The sequence below is a fragment of the Dermochelys coriacea genome, chromosome 7 (genome assembly GCF_009764565.3).
Source record: "Dermochelys coriacea isolate rDerCor1 chromosome 7, rDerCor1.pri.v4, whole genome shotgun sequence".
NCBI lineage: Eukaryota > Metazoa > Chordata > Testudines > Dermochelyidae > Dermochelys > Dermochelys coriacea.
This window is the reverse complement of record NC_050074.1, coordinates 70,310,091-70,336,289: the sequence shown is the minus strand read 5'-3', so window position 1 is coordinate 70,336,289 and position 26,199 is coordinate 70,310,091. Positions and strand designations below refer to the sequence as shown.

Here is a 26,199-nt window from a genome sequence, read left to right as displayed (position 1 = left end):
AATTGCACATGGATTTTTTTATTGCATGCATATGTGGAAAAAAAGAGTAAAATTTTAGTGTTGCACAATGCAAGGTAATTTTGAAGATTAGTAACAGCGTTGGATACAAACTATATGACAATTGATTTCATTAAGATCCTGATTATATTTAGAAACAGCAGTTCCAGGCTTCCTTGCATGTTTCATAAATCAGTTGCAAACCAAATAACAAATAACCTTTGTCATTCCACTAAAACAAACCGACGAAGACACGCCAACAGAATAACTCTATCTTATATCAATGGCTTGCTTTACAAGTTCTGACATCAGTGAGAATGATCAGATCTGGAAAAGAAGCTCTTTGTTATTAATACTAATTTAATGAGTTTGCTGTTACATAGTCCTACAGCCCCTCTATCTGGTAACAACCAGCAATCAAGTCTCAGTTCACAATGAACTAACATCCTGCGGTTTATAACAACAATGATGTTGTGAAATAACATATATGAATATAGTTTAATGATATAGTTTTAACAAATACTTAAATCTGAAAATGCATCAAGGGAACGGGTCATCTTTAAAGTTTCAAAAGTCATTTCATGTTTATAATGCTTTTGGAAAGAGTCAGTATTAACGTATTTCTGTCTGCAAACTCAGCAAAGAAAGATATACACTAAAAAAATAAAATAATAAAAAATGCATGCAGTAGCATCCATACACCTGGTATTATACCATTGTAATACAGAACCAAGCTTGGATTTGAAGGTATCGGTTAAAAACAACATGCAAAAAAATCCACTAATCTTGATGGTCTAGAACAGGTGGTTCTCAACCAAGTATATAAGTACTCCTGTGGGTATGTAGAGGTCTTCAAAGGGGCACATCATCTCATCTAGTTTTAAAACAGACTACATAAAACACACTAGCAAAGTCCGTACAAACTAAAATTTCATATGATGACTGGTTTATACTGCTCTATATATTATACACTGAAATTTAAGGACAACATTTATATTCCAGTTGATTTATTTTGTAATTATATGGTAAAAATGAGAAAGTAAGCAAGTTTTCAGTAATAGTATCCTGTGACACTTTCGTATCAGACTCCTAAAAGTGGCACAGTAGTCTGGAAGGGTTGAGAGCCACTGGTCTAGAACTAATCAATTACATCACACAAAGATGAAAGTTTACTATGAACTATTGGGAGGGGGGTTTGAAGAGAAAGTCTTTTTTCAATATAGTACTGAACAAAACAAAGACGACCTCACCAATGGAAACTGAATACTAATAACCACATTTAAGTATTGCTAACAACTGCCTAAAAACAACCAAAAGTAAGAAAACTACATTTAAAGACAAGTGTGTTTATGCAAACATTTTACTCTGTGTGTGTGTGTAACTTTGAAATGTATTGCACTGCTTATAGACTTCAAGTTAAAACACATGTTTGCAGGATTGGGGGCTGTATCAATCTCAATGTTAAAGACTGCAAATTGAGGTCCTTCAGCATATTTTTGCCAGATAAGCACAAAATTTCCATAGATCATTGGCTGCATATATTTTTTCCAGATTGTGTTGCAAAGTTACAAAATGCTTCTAGGAAAGATCTGTTCAAACAAGCTTTTAAAATGTTAATTCATTTTTCTATAGACTAGGAATATCTTTTTCCACACATATCAAGGATCATGTGCCAGTCTCGTGTGTTTTGTGGACCAACCATGGAGTGCAAAATACAAACTAGAGATGGGGTTACATCAGGTAGACAGGCAGTTTAAATTCAGTAGAGCAAAGAATCCTTAAAACTCAGTAAAGCCAGAGGTAGAGAGGTGTGACTTCACCTCCATATATCTACCTATTCACCCATTTATTTAGGCTGTCATTGCAGTGTCTGGACTCCTGAACCCTGTCTAATCTCTGCTTTAAAGTTTCAGTTTTATTTTCATGCAAAAAACTTTCAGTTACTCTGAAGCAAAAAATCACAAAATCAACTCAGGTATTTTAAGTTTTGTGAATTGTACTTTAGTTGGTCTGAGTTTCAATTGTAATGAAATCTGAAACCAGATAAATAGTGCTCAATTGGGGTTTTGACAGTTTGCTGTTTTTTATTTTTGATTGCTAATTCATAGGTGAGGTAGAGCTTGCACAAAGAGAATCAGGAGCAAAGAATCAATAAAAATTATAAAAATAGAACTTCAACTAGTCTTTGAATTATTTTATTAGCACCAGGGCTGCCAAATATCTTACGGAGATACAGAATACTAGATTTCTGAGGGCAGAAGACTTTCTTTTAAAAATGCTAAAGCTTTGGTCAAACATTTCCATGTTAGAATTATATGAAGTTTAACAATCTGTATTTTTAAACACAATTTGACTCCATCTGTTGTGAGCGACAGACATAAGTTAGCAACTGATGAAATCACAGGAAACAGGTAGGCACACGGTGTAGTTGAATCTCTCCATGCCTTTGCAGAAAAGCAGAGAACATATCTAAACATGACATGAATAAAAGCGTTCTTCCCAGCCAGGCCCAGCTTAGGCTAGAAAAGCACAATACAACTCAACATTTGTCAAGCACCTTCTAGTGGGAATGATGAATAAAGACTTCTCCTTTCCATCTTCCCATCCCTTTTCTTTGAGGGCTACCCATCTCTTTTTCCTGAGAATTTATTTTCACCAAAGGAAGGAGCTTGTTGCTAAACAACAAGTACAAAAACAATTGCCCTGCCACTTGTGCTTGAACTGCTGCATTTGTTACCTTGAATTCTGTTTGTGTGTTCATTCTCTCTCTCAGTTCTGGGCATGAACATACTCACTGCTTTGGCAGACTTTTCTGAGGACACCCTGGAAGAGACCTCTTCTTCTGAGCAAACACTCCACTCTATGGCTGGATGTTAGAAAGGAAGGAGTGGGTGGGTGGAGATGGAGAAAGAGTGTGAGAGGCTTGAGTGAATAGAATTCTGGGAAATGTAGTTCTAAACAAGGAGAGTCACCAGGGTTTTGTAAGGAAGAATTCTAAAGAATAGCCTGCCTACCAAGGGACAGGGTATGACATCTGTTACTCTCACATGACTGTTCAAAGGATCAGTTACCAGCATAATAAGAATTACATAGATTGCATTACATGAACTGTTTTGTTTGGTTTTCTACTTCCCACCTACTCACTATATGCCATTTCCTTTGTAATGAAATATTGATTCTTATACTTACCAACACATCTAAACATTAATTGTCAAACTGTGAATGCGGGGCTTGATGTAAAATGATTTGGGCCCCCAATTGCAGCAGCAGCAAGGCCTCCCACAGATTAGCTTAGTAAACCGGAAAGCATAGATGATTTTTATCAGGTCTATTGCAAGGACAAGCAGCACAACAAACAATTTCATACAATCAATGTTTTTGCAACAGTTTTCTTGCTTCACAGACTGACCCTGAGTTCAGAACAACCCTGAAGGCCTTTTGCTGATATATAATGGGTATGTATGTATGTGTGTGTGTGTGTATATATATAGATATAGATATAGATATAGATATGTGTATGTGGTTGGGGGTAGGGTGGTGTGAGACTGATCATGTCTTAAGAGTCTATGTTCAAACTATGGCAAAAGAAGAGTTAAGAAAAAAATGCCAGGAGGTATATAGAGTGCAGGTACTTGTCCATATATACAGCCACTGTGCTCACTGAGTCCAATATTGTGCAATCAGTGAAGTCTTTCATGTGAGTGATTCATAAGAGTCTCCAATTTGTTTAAAAACTTCATGTAATTTCATTGACATGTTTTCTTTATTTTATTTTCAAATAAATGGTAAGAGAAACAAACAAAACTAAACAACACAAAACTGTGTAAATGTAATGTTAAATACCTCCTGAAAGCAACAAATACTACAGAATTCAGAAGTAAAGCTGAATCCAAATCATAACAATCCCTATTTTTATTGGGTATTTCAGCAGATCTTTGAACCATGGGTTACATGCTGTAAAGTCATATATGTGCTGCAACAGCTAGACACAATAAGGTCTGCAGAGATTGATTTTTTTTGTTTGCCTTAATTTTGAATTTCTATTTTCTGTGGTTTAGGACAGACCATTATCATTACTTTAGGGTAATATTTTGTGATCTGTCAATACTTTTATAACAGTATATTGTTGCCAACATATATCATATATAATCCTTGCAGAGTTGCTAATGAGCAGACTTATGCTCTGAGGAAAAAAAGGAAATATTTACTTCTACCAAACATCACAGATAATATCATCCCAATTAATAGCTTTGCAGCCCCCCCCCCCCCACCAAAAAATGCCCTTCAATCTTAAAAGGCAGCATAATAATTTGAAACATCAAGGTCCATTTCCTTCGATAATTAGAGTAACTGGTTGAAATACAGTGTACTAATCCTGAACCAAACAAATGAATCAATATTTAGTTTGACTTATGAATCTAAACAATTTCTACAGGACATAAGTCATCTGTTTTCCATTTACATGTACTGCACAATTGTTATTGCATTCTTCCTCTATCTCGATATTTCCAACGACCTTTGTTAAAGATTTGAGTAAAAAGAAGAATTGTATAGTGTAGTAGGAAATATATATAATTCACAACCATTTAAAACTACTCCACTTGGACACAATTGCATGCTCACTTACTATCCATTAATATAATATATGTTTAAATTATTATAAGAAAACTATTATAAACATATTCTTATGGTATTCAATGGCAAAACCAAAAAGCTTTATAATTGATTACTGTTTTATATGGATTTGTAACACCAAATGCTCTACATAGCTTCCAATTTTAAGTGTATATTTAAGTGTAAAACTATAATTTGAGTATCATTATAATCAAAATTTAAAGGTATTTTTAAAACATTAATATGTTGGTATTTGTATATTTTTATTTAAACCTTCCACTGCAGAGTAATCAACCTGAGACACAATGACAATGTGCTACTTCATAAGTACCAGAAATGAAAATTATGTATAAATAGAAAATGAAATTAACAAGTCTTATACCACTCTCCAAGTTGATGGAAACACCAAAAACCAAGAAGGGCTGAGAAATTGGTGAAAATCAACTTAAATTTTAATTACTCCAAATTATTAGTTGGTGGCTAAGTAATTTTTAAATTCATGATACACCACAGTATCCCTTTATCTACTGATTGTTTCAGCTGGAGGAAAATAAAAGTTTGGGGGGGGTGTAAAAGGGGTAGAGGAAGCAACTGCCTTTCAGGCTGTAGTTTTCTTTGGTTCATCAGCTCTCAATATATTGCAAACTGGCTAATAAAGTAAGATCCTGATCCTGCAAACCCTTGTGAGCCTGCTTAACTTTACTACCATGGGTAGTCCCATTGATTTCAGGAATTACCCATGGTAATAAAGTTGAGAGCACAGGTAAGTGTTTAAAGGATCAGGTCAAGTGTTGGTAGAAGATTTCTGAGCCATGGAAAGAGCTGATCACATTTCATGAGGGTCTGACATCTGGTACACATAGCAGGGAGAGCATTTTCACATGGAATTTCTTTGGTAAAAGCCCTCCCATGCCATTTATTAAATACCACCCTTAATGTGGAAAAAATACTCGATACATTGTGAAATGAAACCAATAGTGATGGCACTAGTTCAGGTGCCAGGCTTGTTTCTTCAACCCATGTTGTGCAAAATAAGGAGATAAAGGACATGCTTTACATAACTGAGTAAAGCAGAAAAAGTTTTATAATCCTATATTAAGACCAATGAAAATCAAAATATACTCTGGTTTCAGTCTGCACTGATTTTTTTTTAAAAAAAGCTCTCAATTGGATTTCACAAAAGGTATTGATTAGGAGTTCTGTATCATCTCTCTTCTTGGCTATAATGCATTATAGGAGCCAGGGCTGCCTGACCTGAGCTTCTTGGTGTATAGATACAGGAAGAAGCACCATGTCATTGCATAGCTGAATTCATGCATGAAGAATTTCAAGTACAACATCTCAACATATAACTAATAAGATTTCTGAAGGACCCAGAATATCAAGAAAAAGTCATATTGGAAAAAAAAATCAGGGCATGATACTTTAAACATGAAACCAATGTTTAATAAAAATGAAGCCTTATGAATGTTTGTTAGTAGGTAAGTTCCTCTTATCCACAAACTAGATGCTCATTCTAGATTAATGACTGATTTTTATTTTGAGCACTGAATTAAGTGCTATTTTTGTGAACTGATAAGCAACTAGCTTTTGCTTGGTCATAACCTGAAGGAATTTCATTAAGAACTTTCAAAACAGGAAATTAGATAACTTGTCTGTGAGCAAAACCGAACCAAGAATGATTTTCATGCTGCACATCCACAAAAACAGAGGGACTTCCTGATATCTTTGCAGATGAACATCCCCCAGCCTCCACCCCAAAGATCTTTTTTTCAACACTTACACTAAATGGACATAAATCCAGCTTTCTGAACAAATACATCCAGACTTGCTTTGTTTTCCAAAGTCATATTCCAAGCCCAGTGTTATCACATCTTGAAATGGTTTAATAAAATGCAACACAAAACAATCTAGATAAAACTCCTTTTGTAAACTGTGAAATGCTAAATGATCTATGACCCCTGACTACACATGTGCCATTCCAAGGCAGAGGATCAAACAAGGGTCTGCACTTGTCTTGAAAGCCAGGGCACCAGCCTTGTCATATCATATTTGTATTCACATGATACAACAAGACCCATGACTTTCATTTTAATAGCAGCTGAGGCAATGGGTAGAGAAAGAACAGGCAGCTCAACCTGGAAACTGAAGCTGAATTTTAAAAAAAAAGCCAGCGTTCCTTTTCTCACAAGACCTGTTAATCACAATCAAAGCAAGTGGAAGATGCGGATATTGGGTCATAGGGTCACACACTGTCAGTAGTTCATGAAAGAGAGATTACATTTCCTTCTCCCCAGTTGATACTGCAACCTCAGAGAAAGATTATATGAAGCTGAGGGCTTAAAAAATATCCACATGCCCTATAAATTCAAATCCTTTTTATGTAATCTATTTAATCTTCCATTAATTATAATCTCTGCTATCAATGCACTTAAACAGGGTCAATTTCTGATGGATTTGCACTTCTTCCATTTCATCCTGCAAGGGAGTGGTATTTAATAAGGGGAAATACCCTGGTCTATCTAGTATTAGCAATCTAAGGGAACAAATATTGTTTATCAATCTGTGTGAATGTTCAGACCACCTCAACATTTTTTTGTTGATTTTTTTGTCTTGGTTTGGACTGGTCCTGCCAGCTGATCATGATTTATTAATAAGGCTTGTGTCCGCTTTAGTGCATAGTAGAGAGGTAGTATGGAGGGACGGAAATTACAGTGAATTTCTCTTTAAAGACCCAAAAAGATGGGACTGAGAATTGGATTACAAAATGGCATGGCAACATTTAAATACTGGCAGAATCCCTTCCAACAAGCCCTGAGCCAACGTGCAGCGTTTCAACCCCACAGAAGGCAATGCAGTTTGAAGAAACACATATAGCTTTGTTGCCTTATACAAGGTTTGAACACAGGCGCATGGGAAGAAAATCTGGCACCCTTGGGAGAAAAGGGAAAAAAAAACTGTATATTTCAGCTACAACTCTATACGCAGATATGAGAAACAGAGTGGCAAACCTAGAGCTCTTCCACAAAAGGTTTTTCTGGTTGTAACCTCCAACTTCCTTTTGCCAGATGCACCTTTAAGGGAGGGTTCTCTCTCGCCTACCTTGATCAAAAGCTGGAGAAGCGAGTAATTGCCTTGTTTGCCATTCTGATTTAGTGACAGCTGTGTTCGCACCCCCCCCCCCGTTCACATTTCCCGTTCTTCTGCCTGGTTCGCCAATGCACGGCATCAGTTTGCTGTGCATATGGACTCTTTATCCCGGGGCTTATCAGCAAATAGATGTAAAGGGGAAAAAAAGTTTAAATGACTAACTAACCAAATCCTCCGGCGGAACAACCTCAGATTAGCATGCAAAAAGGGGAGCAAAAAGGGCTATAAAAGCGATTCAGCTGATAACATTCAGTTGAATTGACGTGCCTAGCAGAAGCCACTAATGGGGGACACACAGCGCCTCGTTTCCTAGACTGGAGCCAAGAAAACACACAAGACTCTAATACAGGATAATTAATCGGTTTACTAAACGGCCCTGCCCAGAAGTTCCGCTGGCAGAGATTGCAGTTCGTCCTAGATAACCTTCACAGGCAGCAGGGAGAGGTCCCTGATCCAAATTAATTTTCAAATTAAACCAGAATCCTTCGCTTTGCGATCTGGCTGGTGGGAAGAGTCAGCCACCAAACATCATTCAGGGAAAGGAAACGATCCCCTTTCTAACAACTAGTCATTGATGGCAGTAATCTGCCGAGGTGGCGGATGGCAAATAGACGAGACTGGATCATATCTGAGCGTTTATGCATGTTCATGGGGCAGGCTCATGTCCTTTTCGGAGAGCACTGGCTAAGAGTCTTTTCAACAGCCAGGCACCAAGGAAAGGGAGATTGCTTTGGAGCATATTTTATATTTAAAGATTTTTTTTTAACGACCACCTGAAAGGCTAAAGGAAACTGGCTCATTGTCACCCACACCTTAGCACACCCTATGCGAGGAGCGCCAAACATCAGTCTACCAGTTCGCTTCATCTCAGCAACCACAGAATCAGTGCCAGCGCCTTTCTCCAGAGCCACTACCAAATTTTGGACCATCATTTATCCCTCCTGGCCACTGATTTCTCAACAGCCCTTCCTTAGACCAAGCTGTGTGGAAAGAGGGACAGCTGCTTTTCTATACAATATAGTGAGATATCTCCACCTCAAATGACTGCTACTGTGTGAACATCCATCACACAAACAGGGAACTTGCCTGGGTGCGGGGAAAAGAGGCAGAAACTTAATCTAAGAGCTTTCCAGCATTTCTGCAGTGTCGGTAATTGCACGCTAACCCTTGTCTGCCTACGATACTAGACATTAGCATCCAAACTAGGAACGCCACCAGGTTGGCTCTGGAAGCCATGCAAAGGCTAAACCATGTGTGGGGGTGCGGTGAAAAGGGGGTGCCCAAAGGCAAGGCAGCTTTCGCTTTACTTACGGAATTTGGGGCTAGGGCTAGTTTCTGGTGTGGTGGTGGTGGACTCCTGGAAGGGAGATAAGGTCCAGGATGGAGCAGAGTCGTGGACATAGATTTTATAGGAGGAGGTAGCGTATGCCGCAGTGGGCCAGATGGGCACTGGCTGGGTACTGGGGGTCCCGGGCAGCGGACGGGAGGTCAGGATGGTGGTGCTGAAGGGGACCGTGGTGGAGAGGCTGGTAGGGGGGGCAGCTGTATGGCGCACAGTGGTGGATCTGGGGCTCGCCCGGATGGGGACCCGGGTCCCCGGGAAGCGGGTGGGTGCCCGGGTCATGGTGGTTAAGCGGGTGCTTATCCGGTTGGGTGTCCTTGACGTGGTGGTGGTGGTCTCCATGCTCTTCGGCGGGGTGGTAGGCTTGGAGAGGAAGAAGGGGTCCTGCCCAATCCCTTTGGAATCCATCAGCTCGGTGGGGACATAATCCTTGACGGAGCCCACCACGATCCACTTGAGCAGCATGAGGCTTAGCCCCAAACCGATGAAGCCGATGAAAAGAGGCACCACACACAGCCACGTCTGCTGCCGGTTCCAGACGATGCAGTCACTACATCGCAGCTCCCTGGGGGGGTCGGGAGCCCCATCCCCGTCCGGGCCCCCAGGCGCCGCCGCCGCCCCGTCCTCAGCAGCAGCCGCAGCACCAGGTGGGGAGGCGCAGGCTGCCCCTTCACTCATCCTAGGTGCCTTTCACACCCCCAGAGAGAAAGACAAGACATCAGGGAGAAGCTGCCGCCGGGGAAAGCAGCATGCAGACGGACAGGTGAGAGAGAAAGGGAAGGGAAAGCGATCGGTCTCCCAGTCTGTCAGTCAGTCAGTCAGGGGACATGTCTCCAGCCCCAGAAACCTCCCGCGGCTCCTCCAGCAGCTGCTGAATCAGCTAAATCACCAGGCTCGCTCCAGCCTTGAGCAGCAGCAGTCGGAGCATCCTGCTCGCTTTTATTCCCCACTTCCTTTCTTCTTCAGCTCCCCCTTTGTTTTGAATAAGTCACAAGAATCAGCGTCCTGAATTTTTTTATGCCAAGCATCCGGATCCAGCCACGATGAGCCACATTCCTACACACTGGCAGCTCTCCTCTTTCTGGGTCGGGTTAGGATCCCCCCCCCCCGCCCTCCCCCTTTGCTCCTTCTTATCCACAGATCAGATGCACCAGCATTCCTCGGCTGCTTCTTTGAGAGGCGACGGAGCCGCAAAATGCACCTGTTATTCAGCAGCCCTGCAGCCAACCCTTGGACAGCACTTCAGGAGAGAGACCAATCCGAAGGCAGAGCGGAGGGAAAGGAGACAGAGCTTCCTCGCTCGCTCTTTCTCCTCCAAGCAGCAGATCAGCTGCACCCAAGTCCCAGCTGCAATCAAAGTCGCGCAAGGATTTAAAAAATAAAATAGTCATTAAAATAAAATAAAACGCCAGCAAAAAATATATCAGAAAACACAGAGAGAGAGCGAGCGAGCTGGATCGATAGAACCAACAACCACACACGCACGCACACATCAGGCGCCTCCTGCCAAGCTTGCAGCTTCAGTTCGATTGTGTATTCCTGTTGCAGTGCAAAAGAGGCAGGCTGGCACTCAGAAAGTAAAGCACCTCCCACCACAGCCTAATGGTGGTTTCTTAATGCGCACAAGATAAATAAATGATCCAGGCAAACCCCTCGGGAGGTGTATGGCAAGCTAGGTTTTTTTGGATTGGTGTTTTTTTTTTGTTTTGTTTTGTTTTCCCAATCAGATCCTGAAACTATCTTGCGTGTGTATTAATCCAATAGGATCATGGTGTCTTGCCGCATGGTAGAAGAGAAGTGTGTGGAGGAGATCAGGGGTCGGTGTGTGTATGAGGGAGGTGGAGACACCTTTATAGGGGATTGCTAGAGAAAGACTATAAACGGAGTTTGCAAGAGATACTTTCCTGAAACTGTTAATTTCTGAAAAGTAAGTGAGTAAAGGAGTAAGGGGTTATAGTTGTTTAAGAGGGTTTCCCTAAAGGAAAATGAAATTAATAGAGAATTGCAACAAATGGATGCTCCTTTCAGAAGACATAGTAGCCGCTGATGAAACAGACAAAAAGTGATGGTCTATCACGATGGTGCCTGTCAAGTTTCTCTATTGAAACTACTGCAGTTCTTTGATCTACTCCTTCAGAAGAGTTGAGTTGATAACAGTTGATAACTGGGTTGATAACAGTTGAGAAAGCAGCAGAAGTGATATATGAGAAAGATGTGCTTTTCAAATCTTTCCGAATAAGAAAGCACAGTGGAGTAGAGCTAACGGTGGCCTTGGAGAAATCTGAATGTTCACATTCCTAGCCCATTGTTAAGTAGGAAATAATGATGATGAGAAAGCATTTAGAAAGAAAATGGGAAGAAATCATTAGTCCATGAATAAGAGTGTAGACATTGTCGAGTAGGCATTTCAGCAATGGATCTCTAATAAAAGAAATAGTATAGGGTGAAATCTTAGACGTCAATGGGAATTTTGTCATAGACTCCAATAGGGCCAAGATTTCACCTATAATTTTTACAATATATGCTTTTCAGGCAATATAAGCTTGATCCTACTCCCCTAAAGTCAATGAAGGTTTTTCTATTGACTTTAAGTAAGGGGAAGACTAGGTCCTTATGATTAGAAAGTTTGTATTTTTACATACATCTTAGTTGTTTCACATCCTTAGACAAAACACAAACTCTAAATTCTTCTTAATTACCTATCTACTGAAAGAATTAATATTAACATTAAAATCAATTTATAAAAGTCAGTCCACACTTGTTAAATTGCATCCTCAGTAAATTCACAAATTATACTTTTCATAGGTTTATTTACTTTCTTCCTACTCGTTCTGTATTCTAGGCTATCTGTTCTCCTTTCTCCTGGAGTTGTGACCATTGTGCTATGTACTGTGTACTTTTTTTTTAAACTTTGTATTAATTCATGTCCAAATGCTACATATTTCATTGAGCCTATGTCTCCACCTGTGCACATCCCCAAGTACTGGATCATGTAAAGTTCCTGGTTGCTTCCCCTACTCATGTCTGAGAGTCCACATATGCTGTGGTGGACAAATGTAAAAGCTGTGTACACACATATACTTATGTTCACACTGCCGTTGTAGGTATGTAGGTTGTAGGTATGTGACATTAACGCTACCCTATCAGGGTTTTGTGCATTACAGGGAGTCACACTAGGAACCATTTTCTTGTGTTGTGTTGGTATCATCCACCCTCTGAGAGTTCCTGATAATGTTGCCCCTGACTGCTATTCCCTGAAAAACTGGGTGGAAGATATGGAGTAACTGGATGATGATCTGGTTCTACTCCTCATTGCAGTATACACACTTATGCAGTGGAGTAGGTGAATGACAAGATACTGGATGGAATTTGGGTATAACTTTCTAACACATCAAAGGTGGATGACCTTGAGGGTCAATGACAATTCATTCAGCTTGCATGAGAGAGAGATGGTGAAAGCCAATATTGGCATGGTATGCCCATTAATGGACTGTGACTTCTGGTGTGCGAGAACCAGGTCAGTGTGGTGAGATCACATTATTTTGGAAACTTGGGAAGACCAGCAGTAGCTTCAGAATTGAGAAAACAGACCTTCATGGAGCTGTCTGATGAGCTTGCACAATTCTCTGGTGCCATACTACTTGATTCATGGAAGCTATACTGGTTTAGAAGCTGGTTGTTATTGCCTGTGGCTACACCAGGCAACTATAGGTCCATTGCAAACTACTGTGGGGTTGGAAAGTCTATTGTCATGGTTGTAGTTGTGCAGGTTTGTGAGGCATGGGGTTTCCAAATGGTGTGTGGGCCATTGCTGGCACTTATACCCCGTCACTTTGCCCCCCCCAGGGGAAAATGAGTAACGGAACTGAAAAGCTTACTATTGGCTCATTTTGCAAAGCTTAGTGGACCACAGAGGCAGATTTATGAATACTAACATAGGAAAATACTGGAAAGATTCATGATGCAAGGGCAGAGAGAAGATCAGGATTGTACTTTAAGAGGGACGAAAATGACTTAATTTTCCAGAAATTATATGACTCTGTATAGTGTCTGTGCCTACTGTTATTTTGGGAAATCTCACATACCTTTTCATGCTGTGAATCATGAAAACATACCCCAACATTACTGACCATGGAAAAAGGGAAGTCAATTACAAGGTGAGTAGGTGCAGAATGTCATGGAGTGAGCATTTGGTAGGTGAAAGCTTTGTTGTTGTTGTCTCTTCACCCATCTGGATACCAGTGTGGCAAATGCAGTTCATGTAATTATTGGCTGCTGCACACTGCAAAACATCCGTGAGGAGCTTGTTTCCATACTGCATAGGCTTAGGACATGTCTGGTTTACAAATTCTATACAGGCAGCCAGATCCCACACACATTCATGCTGGTCCTAGTTCCCAGCAGGCAAGGGAAAGCAGTGATCCCATATGTGCACACATCTTGGCACAACAGGCAGACAGAGGATGATATCTGCCTGAGTCAAGGGACACCTTTACATCCTGTAAAACTGCTGAAAATGCAAAAGGGAACATTGGTGCACACTTGTGGTGCTGCATAGCTCTGCAATGAATTTGTTTCTTTATCAGTCAAGGACATTAGCTGTTTGTGTGTGTGACAGTGCACACATTAAAGAAAATTATAACAGGGCCTCTTCCTTGTGTTATGACCTTGGGGTTGTGTTTGTACTGTGGAAGTTTGTGATGACTGTTAGTTTTCATTGGAGTACATTCCAGCATGTCATAGCATCTGCTGAGAAAGTTCTGTCTTCTGCACAGCTGAGCTTGATCCTTATGGTGAAAAGTTCCATTCTGCCTGAGAGTGGAGCTGCCAACCACAGTCTTCATTGTGGAGATTTAGGGAATCTTTTAGGTAATCAGATAAAGGCTGAGACCTTGAACTTAACTCCAGTTGTTTTCAGGTAGCTCTCAGTAGGATTTCCCTATGCCTCCCAACTATGTGGGTAGGAAATCTGTCCCCAACCACTACCTTCCCCGGGAATAGCTTTAAAAAGCCCTGAAGTCCCTCTGGGAAGGGAACAAAGATCCATGGCAACATCAAGGTCAGCACATCTTTACAAGCTTTGATTGCTCAGACTCCTGTGACTTTATCACATATAATGCTTTTATTGAGAAAGTGTTGTATGGACTCTTTGGAATGTGGGGATGTGCCCCTGGGGGGAAAAAATTCTGGATAGGCAAAATTTTGGTTCAGAGTAAGAGGGAGAGATTAACATCCATTGGGAGAGGGGTTAAATAAAAAAGAGTGAATCTTCATTTATTTATTTTAAAAGGCTGATGTTTAAGAAAAGGAAACATACCTCAGCCATTTTGGTTGTCTGTTGCTGTTTGTCTTCTTTCTTTTGATTGTAAATGGGCCTCCATATTGGTTGCTAAAATGGTACATATAGTTAATAATAAAACAAATGAAATTGAGCTATGTCTGACCCAAAATTAGAAAACAGATTAGTAGATTCCCAAATAATCCCCTTCTAGTAGCAGAGCCAACCCAGAAGCAAACAGTGGTAATTTCATATCCAAGGATTCAGATCCAACAAATACACAGGTAGAAGAGATTCAGATTTGTATTTCTACTTTTGGCCCAACTCTTCTGTCAGGGTTCCCTCCCCACTCTGAACTCCAGGATACAGATGTGGGGACCCGCATGAAAGACCCCTAAGCTTATTTTTTATCAGTTTAGGTTAAAAACTATCCCAAGACACAAATTTTGCCTTGTCCTTGAACAGGATGCTGCCCAAGTGATTTAGACAAAGAACAGGAAAAGGGCCACTTGGAGTTCCTATTTCCCCAAAATATGCCCCCAAGCACTTACACCCCCTTTCCCGGGGAGGCTTGAGAATAAACAAGATGAGCACAAACCAGCCTTGGATTTTTAAGACCCAAAAAACCCACTCACATTCTTAAAAAAAGAGAACTTTATTAGAAGAACAAAAAAAAGATAAGAGAACAACTCTGTAAGATCAGAATGGAAGATAATCTTACAGGCAGTCAGATTCAAAACATAGAGAATCCCTCTAGGCAAAATCTTAAGTTACAAAAAGACACAAAAACAGGAATACACAGCGAATTTCCTTCTGCACAGCGAATTTCACAAGCCAAAACAAAGAAAACCTAATGCATTTTCTAGCTAGATTACTTACCAACTTTACAGGAGTTGGAGGGCTTGCATCCTGGATCTGTTCCCGGCAAAGGTATCACACAGACAGACAAAAGCCTTCCCCCACCTCCAGATTTGAAAGTATCTTGTCCCCTCATTGGTCATTTTGGGTTAGGTGCCAGCCAGGTTACCTGAGCTTCTTAACCCTTTACAGGTAAAAGAACTTTGCCTCTGGCCAGGAGGGATTTTATAGCACTGTATAGAGAAAGGTGGTTATCCTTCCCTTTATATTTATGACATCTTCAAATACAACTGAAATTATTTTTAGTTCATGAATACCATCAATTGTACAAGATGATGTGAGCAGCATGAGTTTGAGTTTTTCAGCTTTATGGATCTCTCTCTAATAGCATGAAAAAGTCTCTTGAAAACATGTAGTGTATGAGTTCCTACAATAAATTTCTGTCATACTGGATTCTGACAGTGTGGACAATGTGCTACTGTAAACAAAAGTTAGTTTCACAAACAAAAAGCACTGAAATTATGGCTGGTGCTATCAATAATGTGAACATTAAATTTTATGGGCAATTTCCCTCAGGCTAGTGGGTTCCTCAATATTCCTGTTCCTTTTCTGCACTTAGCCACCACTTTCCTCTCCATCTCAGCTAATATACGTGGCTCCCTAATGGCCCATTCCTACCTACAGTTAATGCATCCCTCATAACCTGAATTGATCTCTCTGTTCTTAGCTGCCGCTTACCCCCACATTCAAATTTCTATGACTAATTCTATTCCTTTCCAATGTGACATTTAGTCTTAGTTCCCTACTGATCTCATTTCTCAGTGCTCCCAATTGCTACTTCTCTCTCCACCCTGGCTGCTTAGACTGGACATTGGCTATGGCAGACAAACTAAGTTTTGCCCTGTTAGTTTGTTCTATGTGACTTGCACTGTGTACCCCAACATACTGTAAATCCTAGCTTGTTCAGTATTATAACCTTGCACTGTATTGACAGGTTCCCTGGCAGCAGGTGGTGAACATTGTGAGTAGAATCTGAGTGAGAATTCTACTGCTGAGCTAACTAGTTTGGTGGCAATTTGGGATGTTAGCATGCTGCCAGTTAGCATTATGTCAGTTTAGTACAGGTGTGAAATGAGTGACAGTTCATTTCAGAGATTGGAAGAGATCTGCTATCTCACACTACGAAATAAACAATGAATAACAATCTTAGGGCTAAAATGACAGGGGTAAAATATACCCATCCTTTTACAACATGTAAATATGCTGTTTGTCCCTAGATAGCCAGCATGCCATCATTTATTTCAATTCATTCAAGGTCTATTTGTAAATGCCAGAGCTGCCTCTAAATATTTATAATTACAACCGAAGACTTGCCAATGCACATATACTGTTCAAATATCTATCTTGGAATACTTCATAATGGCTAATTGGAATACATCATAATGTTCACAAAAAAACCCCAAACAAACAAGAACTATATTAACAATTACAAAAGAAACTGCTCTCATGAAAAAATAAAGCAAAATACATCATTTGGAGGGATGTAGTACTATATGTGACAAATCTTGTAACCTTGCTCAGTTTTTCTCCAAACAGAGTTCTCTGGGCATGGCTACACTTACTGGTAGATCGGCACTGCTGCAGTCGATGCAGCAAGCGTTGATTTAGTGGGTCTGGTGAAGACATGCTAAATCGATGAGAAAGTACTCTCCCATCGATTTGTGTACTCCATCTCCCCAAGAAGCGTAAGGAAAGTCCATGGGAGCTCTCCCATTGACACAGCACAGTGTAACCACAGCAGTAAGTGGATCTAACTACGTCAACTTCAGATACATTATTCATGTAACTGAAATTGCATAAGTTAGATTGAGGTAATGCAGACTAGCCCTCAATGATGTGTCTGAGCTACATTCTACATTTAACTCAATAACAATTCTCAGTTATATCAACGGCAGTTGTGCCTTGATAAGGACTAAAGCCCTTGTCCTTTAATATCAAAGTTAAAGAGATGTTTGATATTGATTTGAGTGGTATAGGACTGGCCGCTACAGAAAAGCTCAATAAGGATTTCACGATGGGTTTCCATAATACTTTTAACTATTCCCTTAGTGTGTACTATAGCCTTGGCAACAGCTCATACTAAAATGCATACACTTCCCAAAACTTTATGAGTCCCAAGCTCTCTGTGAGAAGTGTGAATGCCCTGCTTAGAGTGTGTGTGAGACGGGGAAGAGGGAGGGATAAAATAACTGTTGAAAATCTTACCCAAAAAAGGGCTGATCCAAAGTACAGTGCAATCAATGGAAGTAAGTCTTTCTATTGACTGCTATCTGTTTTGGATTGGGCCCTAAGCCAAAATTCAAATATTTCCAAGCATTGAGCATGATAGTGTTAAGTGAGGAGGTCTATGAAATAACCACTCATCTGGAGCCAAGACATTTTAAATTATTTAGCATCATGAATCACTTTACAGCCAGTTTTTCCAGGAAGCCTGTTTTCCTGAACAAGGCTTTCTTCCTAGACTTCCAAGACTCAACGGAAATTGTGGTTGTCCCATTCTAATTTCTTTTTATTTCCTAACCTCCCCTCCCTGGCAGTAACTGTTGTATGGTGCTTTATGTCTAGTACTGAAAATGAATAAGTGCCTCCTGTCCTTTACTACTACACATATGACCTGGCATAGGATACTGTGCAGTGACAAGACCTGAATACACAACAAATACACCTTAAGAATGCCTAGACCTCTTCCCTGTCTGGAGAAGGGAAATCTGAGTCTAGATTTAAATATCTCCAGTTCTGCTGGCTGCATACTGTTGCATTCTTTGAATTATTACATAAATATTTAGTTTAAGTATTGCTGGATCAATAAATCTGCAGTGTTTTACACATACTGTCATTTGCATGTTCTGTCCCTCTGCAACATAGGCTTGAAAAGGGTAGGAGTCTTAAACCTGAGGGTGATGTGAAGTTAATGATCTAAGGAATGCTACTAAGTATGAGGAAAAATCTCACATGAATTTGCCAAAATGTTCAGCAGATTTCTGTTGGTCATGCAGTTATAGACTAATTTTGAATTTTAAAGCATAAAATTGTTTAAAAGAAAACCAGTTACACATTATTATTGGGCAAAATCCAGGATCCTGTTTGTAAGGGATACATGAGTGCTATGCTGCTGCCAAAACAGGTTTAACATGAGGTCATAAGGTTCTGGGGGTGGCTGGGTCTTGTGCAAAAAGAGGGCAGAGGGGATCTGTGCCTGCTACATAGGAACAAGTTGTACAGATGTGAGAGGGCTTGAAAGATAATTTCTGTGAAGCGCTGGGGGATCTTGGTCTCTCTGGTGGAGCTGAAGAAGTTACTGATGTTGCAGTAATTCACATATTGCTATCGTCAGGGAGAGAGATCAGAAACAGGTTCCCTCACAATTAAAAGAAATCTCAAAGTGTGCCTTGCTGGAAGACAGATGGGTAGGTTTGCCGTGGATCTGAGACCTTCCCTACCCAGACTTGCCTGGGCACCAGCTTTTCTATGCCAGTGGGCCCCAGAGTTTTGCTCTGTGACAACAGCTCCATTTTAAGATGATGTCAGGCTGGAGATCCCTGTTGTCAGTAGGTTGGGGAATTCAGCATCCACTGTGAGGGAAACTTTCCATGCTCAGTTTCTCCAGGAAATCACTCAAAACATAAGGGTGTGTCAGAGTTACTAAGGAGAAAGAAGGTTGGATAGTCTGGCAGGCACGAGGATCCCGAACCCAACTTCCACTGAAGTTTATGGAAGTCTCTGCATGAACTTCAGGCGGAGTTGGATCAGGTTCTAAATATGCCTAGAAGGAAAGAGCCTTCATGGTACACAAATGTTTAGATAGTATAGTGATGAACACAATATAAATACAGGGCAAGCTGTGCAGCTTCAGAAAGCTTTCCACTATCCAGTCAACAGGACCTAGGATTTGAGCTTAAATTAGGTACATTCCCCCACACTGGAACATTTCTCACAAATATTTGCTAAAATAGAAACATTTCTATACAGTTTTCTCCAATTTTGGGTGGCAACTTCCTTTGGCCTTGGTCATAATCTCAAAGCACCGTGATTTTAACAGTTGTGTTGAAAAGGGGAGATAGGCACAAAATAAGTAGTATAAGGGCTGTATTCTCTCTTACAAGTCATCAGAGAGGCCAGGTGACAGAGGAAACCAACAGAGCTAAATGTATATGTTGAAAATAAAAAAAACTATGTTATAGAGAGGACGAGAGTAGCAATGGTGTAATCTGAAATAGTGTTTAAGAATGTATTAAATCCTCCTGAAAAGTTCCAGGTTGACAACAGGAGAGGCAGAGTGCAAACATCCTCACCTAGCTCCTCTAATTAAATCCTTCTTCAGGAAGGAAATGGCTCCTCTGCTGAGAATGATAACAGAAGTGTCAAAAAGAAAAGGAGTACTTGTGGTACCTTAGAGACTAACAAATTTATTTGACATAAACTTTCATGAGCTACAGCTCACTTCATTGGACGCATTCCAAAAGTACTCCTTTTCTTTTTGTGAATACAGACTAACACGGCTGCTACTCCGAAACCTAACAGAAGTGTCAGTTCATACCAAACTATGCTGCTGATTTTGTCATATAGATAACAATCCATTGAGAACAGGACTGATACCATCATGTAGGCCCCTGCAAAAATGTTAAATGGCAATGATTTTTTCTTACCATTAACCCAATAATTGTATTTTACCAGCCTATTCCAGTGAACTACAGACTAGAAGCCAAGAATTCCTGAGCAATCAAGCCACCTCAGCCACTGACTTACTGTGTGGTCCTGGTCTACCTGATTTGCCTTCATTTCCCTATATGTAAAATGATACTTACTTGCCTATTCAGGATGCTGTGAGAATTAATTCGTTAACGTTTCTAAAATGCAAAGCACTAAATGAGTTATAAGTATCACTATCATTTTGTTTTGTCATTTCAAAACTGGGCTGGAGTCAAACCTAAAACAGCACTTTTTTATTTGATGATGCAAGTTTTAAAGAGCACTTTAAACAAAGTGACAGAATCATTGATCAAAATTGAAATGCATGTATACATACTGAGTTTTGAGATGTCATATTTGCTAGAATTGCTCCAAGGTAGCAATCTTGAATATACTTACCCAAGATTTTTTTTCTGATGTGAAGGGGTAATTCTTACTGCAGACACATGGAGCTGATCCTGTACAGCTGAAGGCAAAACTTGGCCCATAATAGGCCAGATTTTCATTCCCTTACTCATGTTGAGTAATACCTTACTCTCCAAGTAGCCTATTGATTTCAGTGGCAGTACTTTCAGAATAAGGTGTCACTCAAAGTGAGTAAAATGTCAGAATACAGTTGTGTGTGAGGTTTTGCTGCTATATGTCCTTAGAGTTAAGCTTTTGGAAGTGGTCCTAAAAGATCAGGAGAACAGCAAAGATGGAATGATCTGAGGATGTATTTAGCCTTTCTTAGAATATGAAAGGAGCGTACCCTTTCATACTTCATAAAAATAGTTTTATGCCATCTCTTCTGAAAGTTATGTTCAAATGACCCTTTGAAGTAATAGCCCACATGATCTCATCATTCTTACAGTCTAATGGGGGGGGGGAGAAGTTAGACCTTTCATCTTTAAATCTTAGAGACATCTTTATTGTCATTCAAATTCCCCAAGCTGTTCACCTCTTGGTGCCTCTCAAGTGTATAGAAAAACAGCACTTGTTAAACAAGAGAGTCTGGGATGTTTGTGGAAAGTTCAACTACAAGTGAATAAAGGGAATCTGTCTATTCCTTAGGTTGGCTTGCTGCCTGCATGCCTTTTATGGGTTTGGCAATTTAGAACACCCAGCTGATCTGGCTGTGGAGGAACAGCACAAAGGGACTGCAGAGAAAAGGGGAGAGATGGCTACTATTTTTTTAATGCCTTGTGTTTCTCAGTTTACCTGTTTGATACTGTCTGTCTGTCTAAATGGCATGACGTTAGACAAGACTGTTAGGGACAGAAAGCAGGACATGAAACAATTACTAGAGAGAAGGGATCTTCTTGGGGATAGACTTCAAAGGATCCCTAGTGGAAAAATGGTCGGGCTATTAATTGGAAAGTGCCTATCTACCTGGTTCCAGCCAGGGTAACAGGCATACTTTCCTGGTTGGCTGGAGATCAAAAGGATAGTGAAATATTGAAAAATCCCTGCCTAAGACAGGTTTCAGAGTAGCAGCCGTGTTAGTCTGTATTAGCAAAAAAAGAAAAGGAGTACTTGTGGCACCTTAGAGACGAACAAATTTATTTGAGCATAAGCTTTCGTGAGCTACAGCTCACTTCATCGGATGCATTCGGTGGAAAATACAGTGGGGAGATTTATGTACACACACAGAGAACATGAAACAATGGATTTTATCATACACACTGTAGGAGAGTTATCACTTAAGATGAGCTATTACCAGCAGGAAGGAGCAGGGGGAAGGAGGAAAACCTTTTGTGGTGATAATCAAGGTGGGCCATTTCCAGCAGTTAATAAGTCTGAAGAACAGTGGGGGGTGGGGTGGGGGGAGAAATAACATGGGGAAATAGTTTTACTTTATGTAATGACTCATCCACTCCCAGTCTCTATTCAAGTCTAAGTTAATTGTATCCAGTTTGCAAATTAATTCCAATTCAGCAGTCTCTCGTTGGAGTCTGTTTTTGAAGCTTTTTTGTTGAAGGATAGCCACTCTCAGGTCTGTAATCGTGTGACCGGAGAGATTGAAGTGTTCCCCGACTGGTTTTTGAATGTTATAATTCTTGACGTCTGATTTGTGTCCATTCATTCTTTTACGTAGAGACTTTCCAGTTTGACCAATGTACATGGCACAGGGGCATTGCTGGCACATGATGGCATATATCACATTGGTAGATGCACAGGTGAATGAGCCTCTGATAGTGTGGCTGATGTGATTAGGCCCTATGATGGTATCCCCTGAATAGATATGTGGACAGAGTTGGCAACGGGCTTTGTTGCAAGGATAGGTTCCTGGGTTAGTGGTTCTGTTGTGTGGTGTGTGGTTGCTGGTGAGTATTTGCTTCAGGTTGGGGGCTGTCTGTAAGCAAGGATTGGCCTGTCTCCCAAGATCTGTGAGAGTGATGGGTCATCCTTCAGGATAGGTTGTAGATCCTTGATGATGCGTTGGAAAGGTTTTAGTTGGGGGCTGAAGGTGATGGCTAGTGGTGTTCTGTTATTTTCTTTGTTGGGCCTGTCCTGGAGTAGGTGACTTCTGGGTACTCTTCTGGCTCTGTCAATCTGTTTCTTCACTTCAGCAGATGGGTATTGTAGTTGTAAGAATGCATGATAGAGATCTTGTAGGTGTTTGTCTCTGTCTGAGGGGTTGGAGCAAATGCGGTTATATCGTAGAGCTTGGCTGTAGACAATGGATCATGTGGTATGATCTGGATGAAAGCTAGAGGCATGTAGGTAGGAATAGCGGTCAGTAGGTTTCCGATATAGGGTGGTGTTTATGTGACCATCGCTTATTAGCACCGTAGTGTCCAGGAAGCGGATCTCTTGTGTGGACTGGTCCAGGCTGAGGTTGATGGTGGGATGGAAATTGTTGAAATCATGGTGGAATTCCTCATGGGCTTCTTTTCCATGGGTCCAGATGATGAAGATGTCATCAATGTAGCGCAAGTAGAGTAGGGGCATTAGGGGACGAGAGCTGAGGAAGCGTTGTTCTAAGTCAGCCATAAAAATGTTGGCATACTGTGGGGCCATGCGGGTACCCATCGCAGTGCCGCTGATTTGAAGGTATACATTGTCCCCAAATGTGAAATAGTTATGGGTGAGGACAAAGTCACAAAGTTCAGCCACCAGGTTAGCCATGACATTATCGGGGATACTGTTCCTGACGGCTTGTAGTCCATCTTTGTGTGGAATGTTGGTGTAGAGGACTTCTACATCCATAGTGGCTAGGATGGTGTTTTTAGGAAACTTCAAAAACAGACTCCAATGAGAGACTGCTGAATTGGAATTAATTTGCAAACTGGATACAATTAATTTAGGCTTGAATAGAAACTGGGAGTGGATGAGTCATTACATAAGTAAAACTATTTCCCCATGTTATTTCTCCCCCCTCCCCACTGTTCCTCAGACGTTCTTGTTAACTGCTGGAAATGACCCACCTTGATTATCACTACAAAAAGTTTTCCTCCTTCCCCCCCTCCTTCCTGCTGGTAATAGCTCATCTTAAGTGATCACTCTCCTTACAGTGTGTATGATAAAATCCATTGTTTCATGTTCTCTGTGTGTGTATATATAAATCTCCCCACTGTATTTTCCACTGAATGCATCCGATGAAGTGAGCTGTAGCTCATGAAAGCTTATGCTCAAATAAATTTGTTAGTCTCTAAGTGCCACAAGTACTCCTTTTCTTTTTTGCCTAAGACAGAAAGGGGAAGTGGGTGGTCAGCAACTGCTTAAGAGGAAGTAGCAGGGCTGTGGAGCTGAAGTAGGGGCTCTGCAGGATGTATCTGAGGTAGCTGGGTTTGTGTAAGCTTTAAGAGAGATGATAAGCTTTTGGCAGGAGGAAGGCAGGCAAAACTTTTGTGGCCTTAACTATTTTCTCTGCTTGCTGTGTATCTTTGTGTGAATGGACAATATATCTGTTTGGGAGCATGTAACCAATGGCTGATTAAAGTGACTCAGAACAGCCTCTTCCATAGAGGAGCTTCTTACAGATTCCAATTACATTTGGTCCTGTTGAGTAAACATGGGTGGAAACAGAAGAGCTGCCACTGTGTGATTAAGTCTAAGAGTAGCAGAATTATGGGGTTTTACCCTGAGAGAGGTGGAGATACAGAACCTGGCACCTGAGAGGTGCACGTGAGGCCCTGCAAAGGGGTATAAAATATTCATCACCATGTAACCATGGCAGGACAGCAGGAATAGGTAGTGTTGTAGCCTGATGATCCAGTCTAAAGTGGGGTCCACTCTGGGATAAATGCAGATAGAGGCCTATTGCATGAAAAGAATGCCATGGGAGATACTAGGGGAGAGATCACAGTGTTGGTTGCCCCATAGCCATCACAGGAACATATTCCTAACAGCTTTCTTTGTCACAAAAATCACTATCATTCACCAATGAAGGTTTGACACAACTGACAGGCATTTTAGCTTATCTCTTTCTATGGCATGTACAACTGTATCTTCTCATATGTATGTTCATATGAAGCAATAGAAGGTTAGTGGGGCTAGCATGCAAGAGAGCGATACACTTACCAATTCATGTGAGAAATATTATTTCTAGAGTCCTACAAATCCAATGGGTTTTTAAGCCTCCTACAGTGACCTGGGATAGGAAATGTACAGATAAAACCTCAATTTACAGACACCAAGAGAGGCCTCTTAAAGTGATATTCAAAAAGTACTTGTTAGTTCATAAAGAATGCTGATGGGCAGTTCTTGCAAGATTGTAGTTAGATGGCTACCCAGCTAATGCCCATGCGGGAGATTTACAAATGTGATCAACTTTGAATTTTGAAGGGAGTTGGTCAACTAATTGGCCTGTGTAAACCTTCTCCTATGTCGATAGAACCTACTGTGAAAAAGTGCTTATGTTTTACTGTCACCTTATCTTCACCCAAAAATGTCTAGCTCAGCCACTTATTGCATCGTTTCATAAAACTGAGCTGTAGCTGCAAAGTCTTTGGGGACAGGGTTTGCCTTCCTAGTATATGCAATATAAATAATACATATTATATCTGCGTTGAGAAGGAGGAAGCGGAAGACAACATTTATAAAAGCTTCAGGGGCAGATCTTCAGCCAGTGTAAATCCATTTGCTTCATTGAAGTCAATCTGCAAATCTGCTTCCCCACCCCCAAGGTTTAAAGATGGAGTAGTGCCCCAGATAACTGGGATGTTTTCATTAAGATTCAATATTATAGCAAGCAACTATCAGCCCTATTGTTTTTTCCTCTGCAACCTCATCTCCCATGAACCCACCCCAGAAACCTTCTACATGCTTCCTAAGACACAAACAAGGGCATGCAGCAGGCTCATCATAGCTGACCACAGCACTCTTACTGAAGAAATATAAAGGCTCATAGAAACCATCCTCAAACCACTCTCCATACAAAAGGCAAGTTTCTCCAGCTCACAAACAACTTTCTCCAGAAACTCTGTAACACCCTCCCTTAAAACATCATACTTTATACCATGGATGTCACTTACTCATATACCAATATTCCTCAAAGATTGCAGCACTGCCTGCCTCAAATATCTACAAGAAAATGGACCACACTCAGCTATCCACCTCAAACACATCACCAAACTCATCCATTTCATCCTGACCCCATAACAACTTTACATTCAACAATGAACATTTTGCTCAAATTATGGGAACAGCCAGGGGTAAGAACATTAAAATGGCCATACTGGGTCAGATCAGTTTTCCATCTAGCCCAGTATCCTGTCTTTTGACAGTGGCTGGTACCAGAGCGAATGAACGGAATGGGGCAATTTATCAAATGATTCATCCCCTGTGGTCCAGTCCCAGCTTCTAGCAGTTAGAGGCTTAGGGAAACCCAGAGCATGGGGTTGCATTCCTGAGCATCTTGGCTAATAGTCATTGATGGACATCTTCCCTGAACTTATCTAATTACTTTTGAACCCAGTTATACTTTTGGCCTTTACAGTATCCCTGGCAATGAGTTCCCCAGGTTGACTGTGCACTACGTGAAGTAGTACTTCCTTATGTTAGTTTTAAACATGCCACCTTTTAATTTCTTTGGGTGATGCCTGGTTCTTGTATTATGTGAAGGAGTAAATATCATTTCCTTATTCACTTTCTCCACACCAGTCATAATTTTATAGACCTCTGTCACATCCCCTCTCAGTCATCTCTTTTCCAAACTGACAGTCCGTCTTTTATTCTCTCCTCATACAGAAACTGTTCCATACCCCTAAATCACTTTTGTTTCCAT

At 40.7% G+C, this 26,199-nt stretch overlaps 1 protein-coding gene and 1 long non-coding RNA gene across 3 annotated transcripts in view; both read right to left on the bottom strand.

The window, feature by feature from the left end:
- Positions 1-11,246, bottom strand: part of NRG3 (neuregulin 3) — an 896,691-nt gene extending 885,445 nt beyond the window's left edge. For both annotated transcript variants that reach the window (XR_005294219.2, XM_038411630.2), the window contains exon 1: positions 9,073-11,246. Coding sequence is in view for 1 of the 2 variants with exons in the window: in XM_038411630.2 (XP_038267558.1) it covers positions 9,073-9,781 (709 nt within the window). In the remaining variant the exon portion in view is untranslated. The remainder of the gene's footprint in view (positions 1-9,072) is intronic.
- A 2,770-nt stretch (positions 11,247-14,016) lies between these two features.
- Positions 14,017-26,199, bottom strand: part of LOC122461135 — a 34,693-nt gene continuing 22,510 nt past the window's right edge. The window contains exon 3 of the long non-coding RNA XR_006282891.1: positions 14,017-14,492. This is a non-coding gene — a long non-coding RNA (uncharacterized LOC122461135). The remainder of the gene's footprint in view (positions 14,493-26,199) is intronic.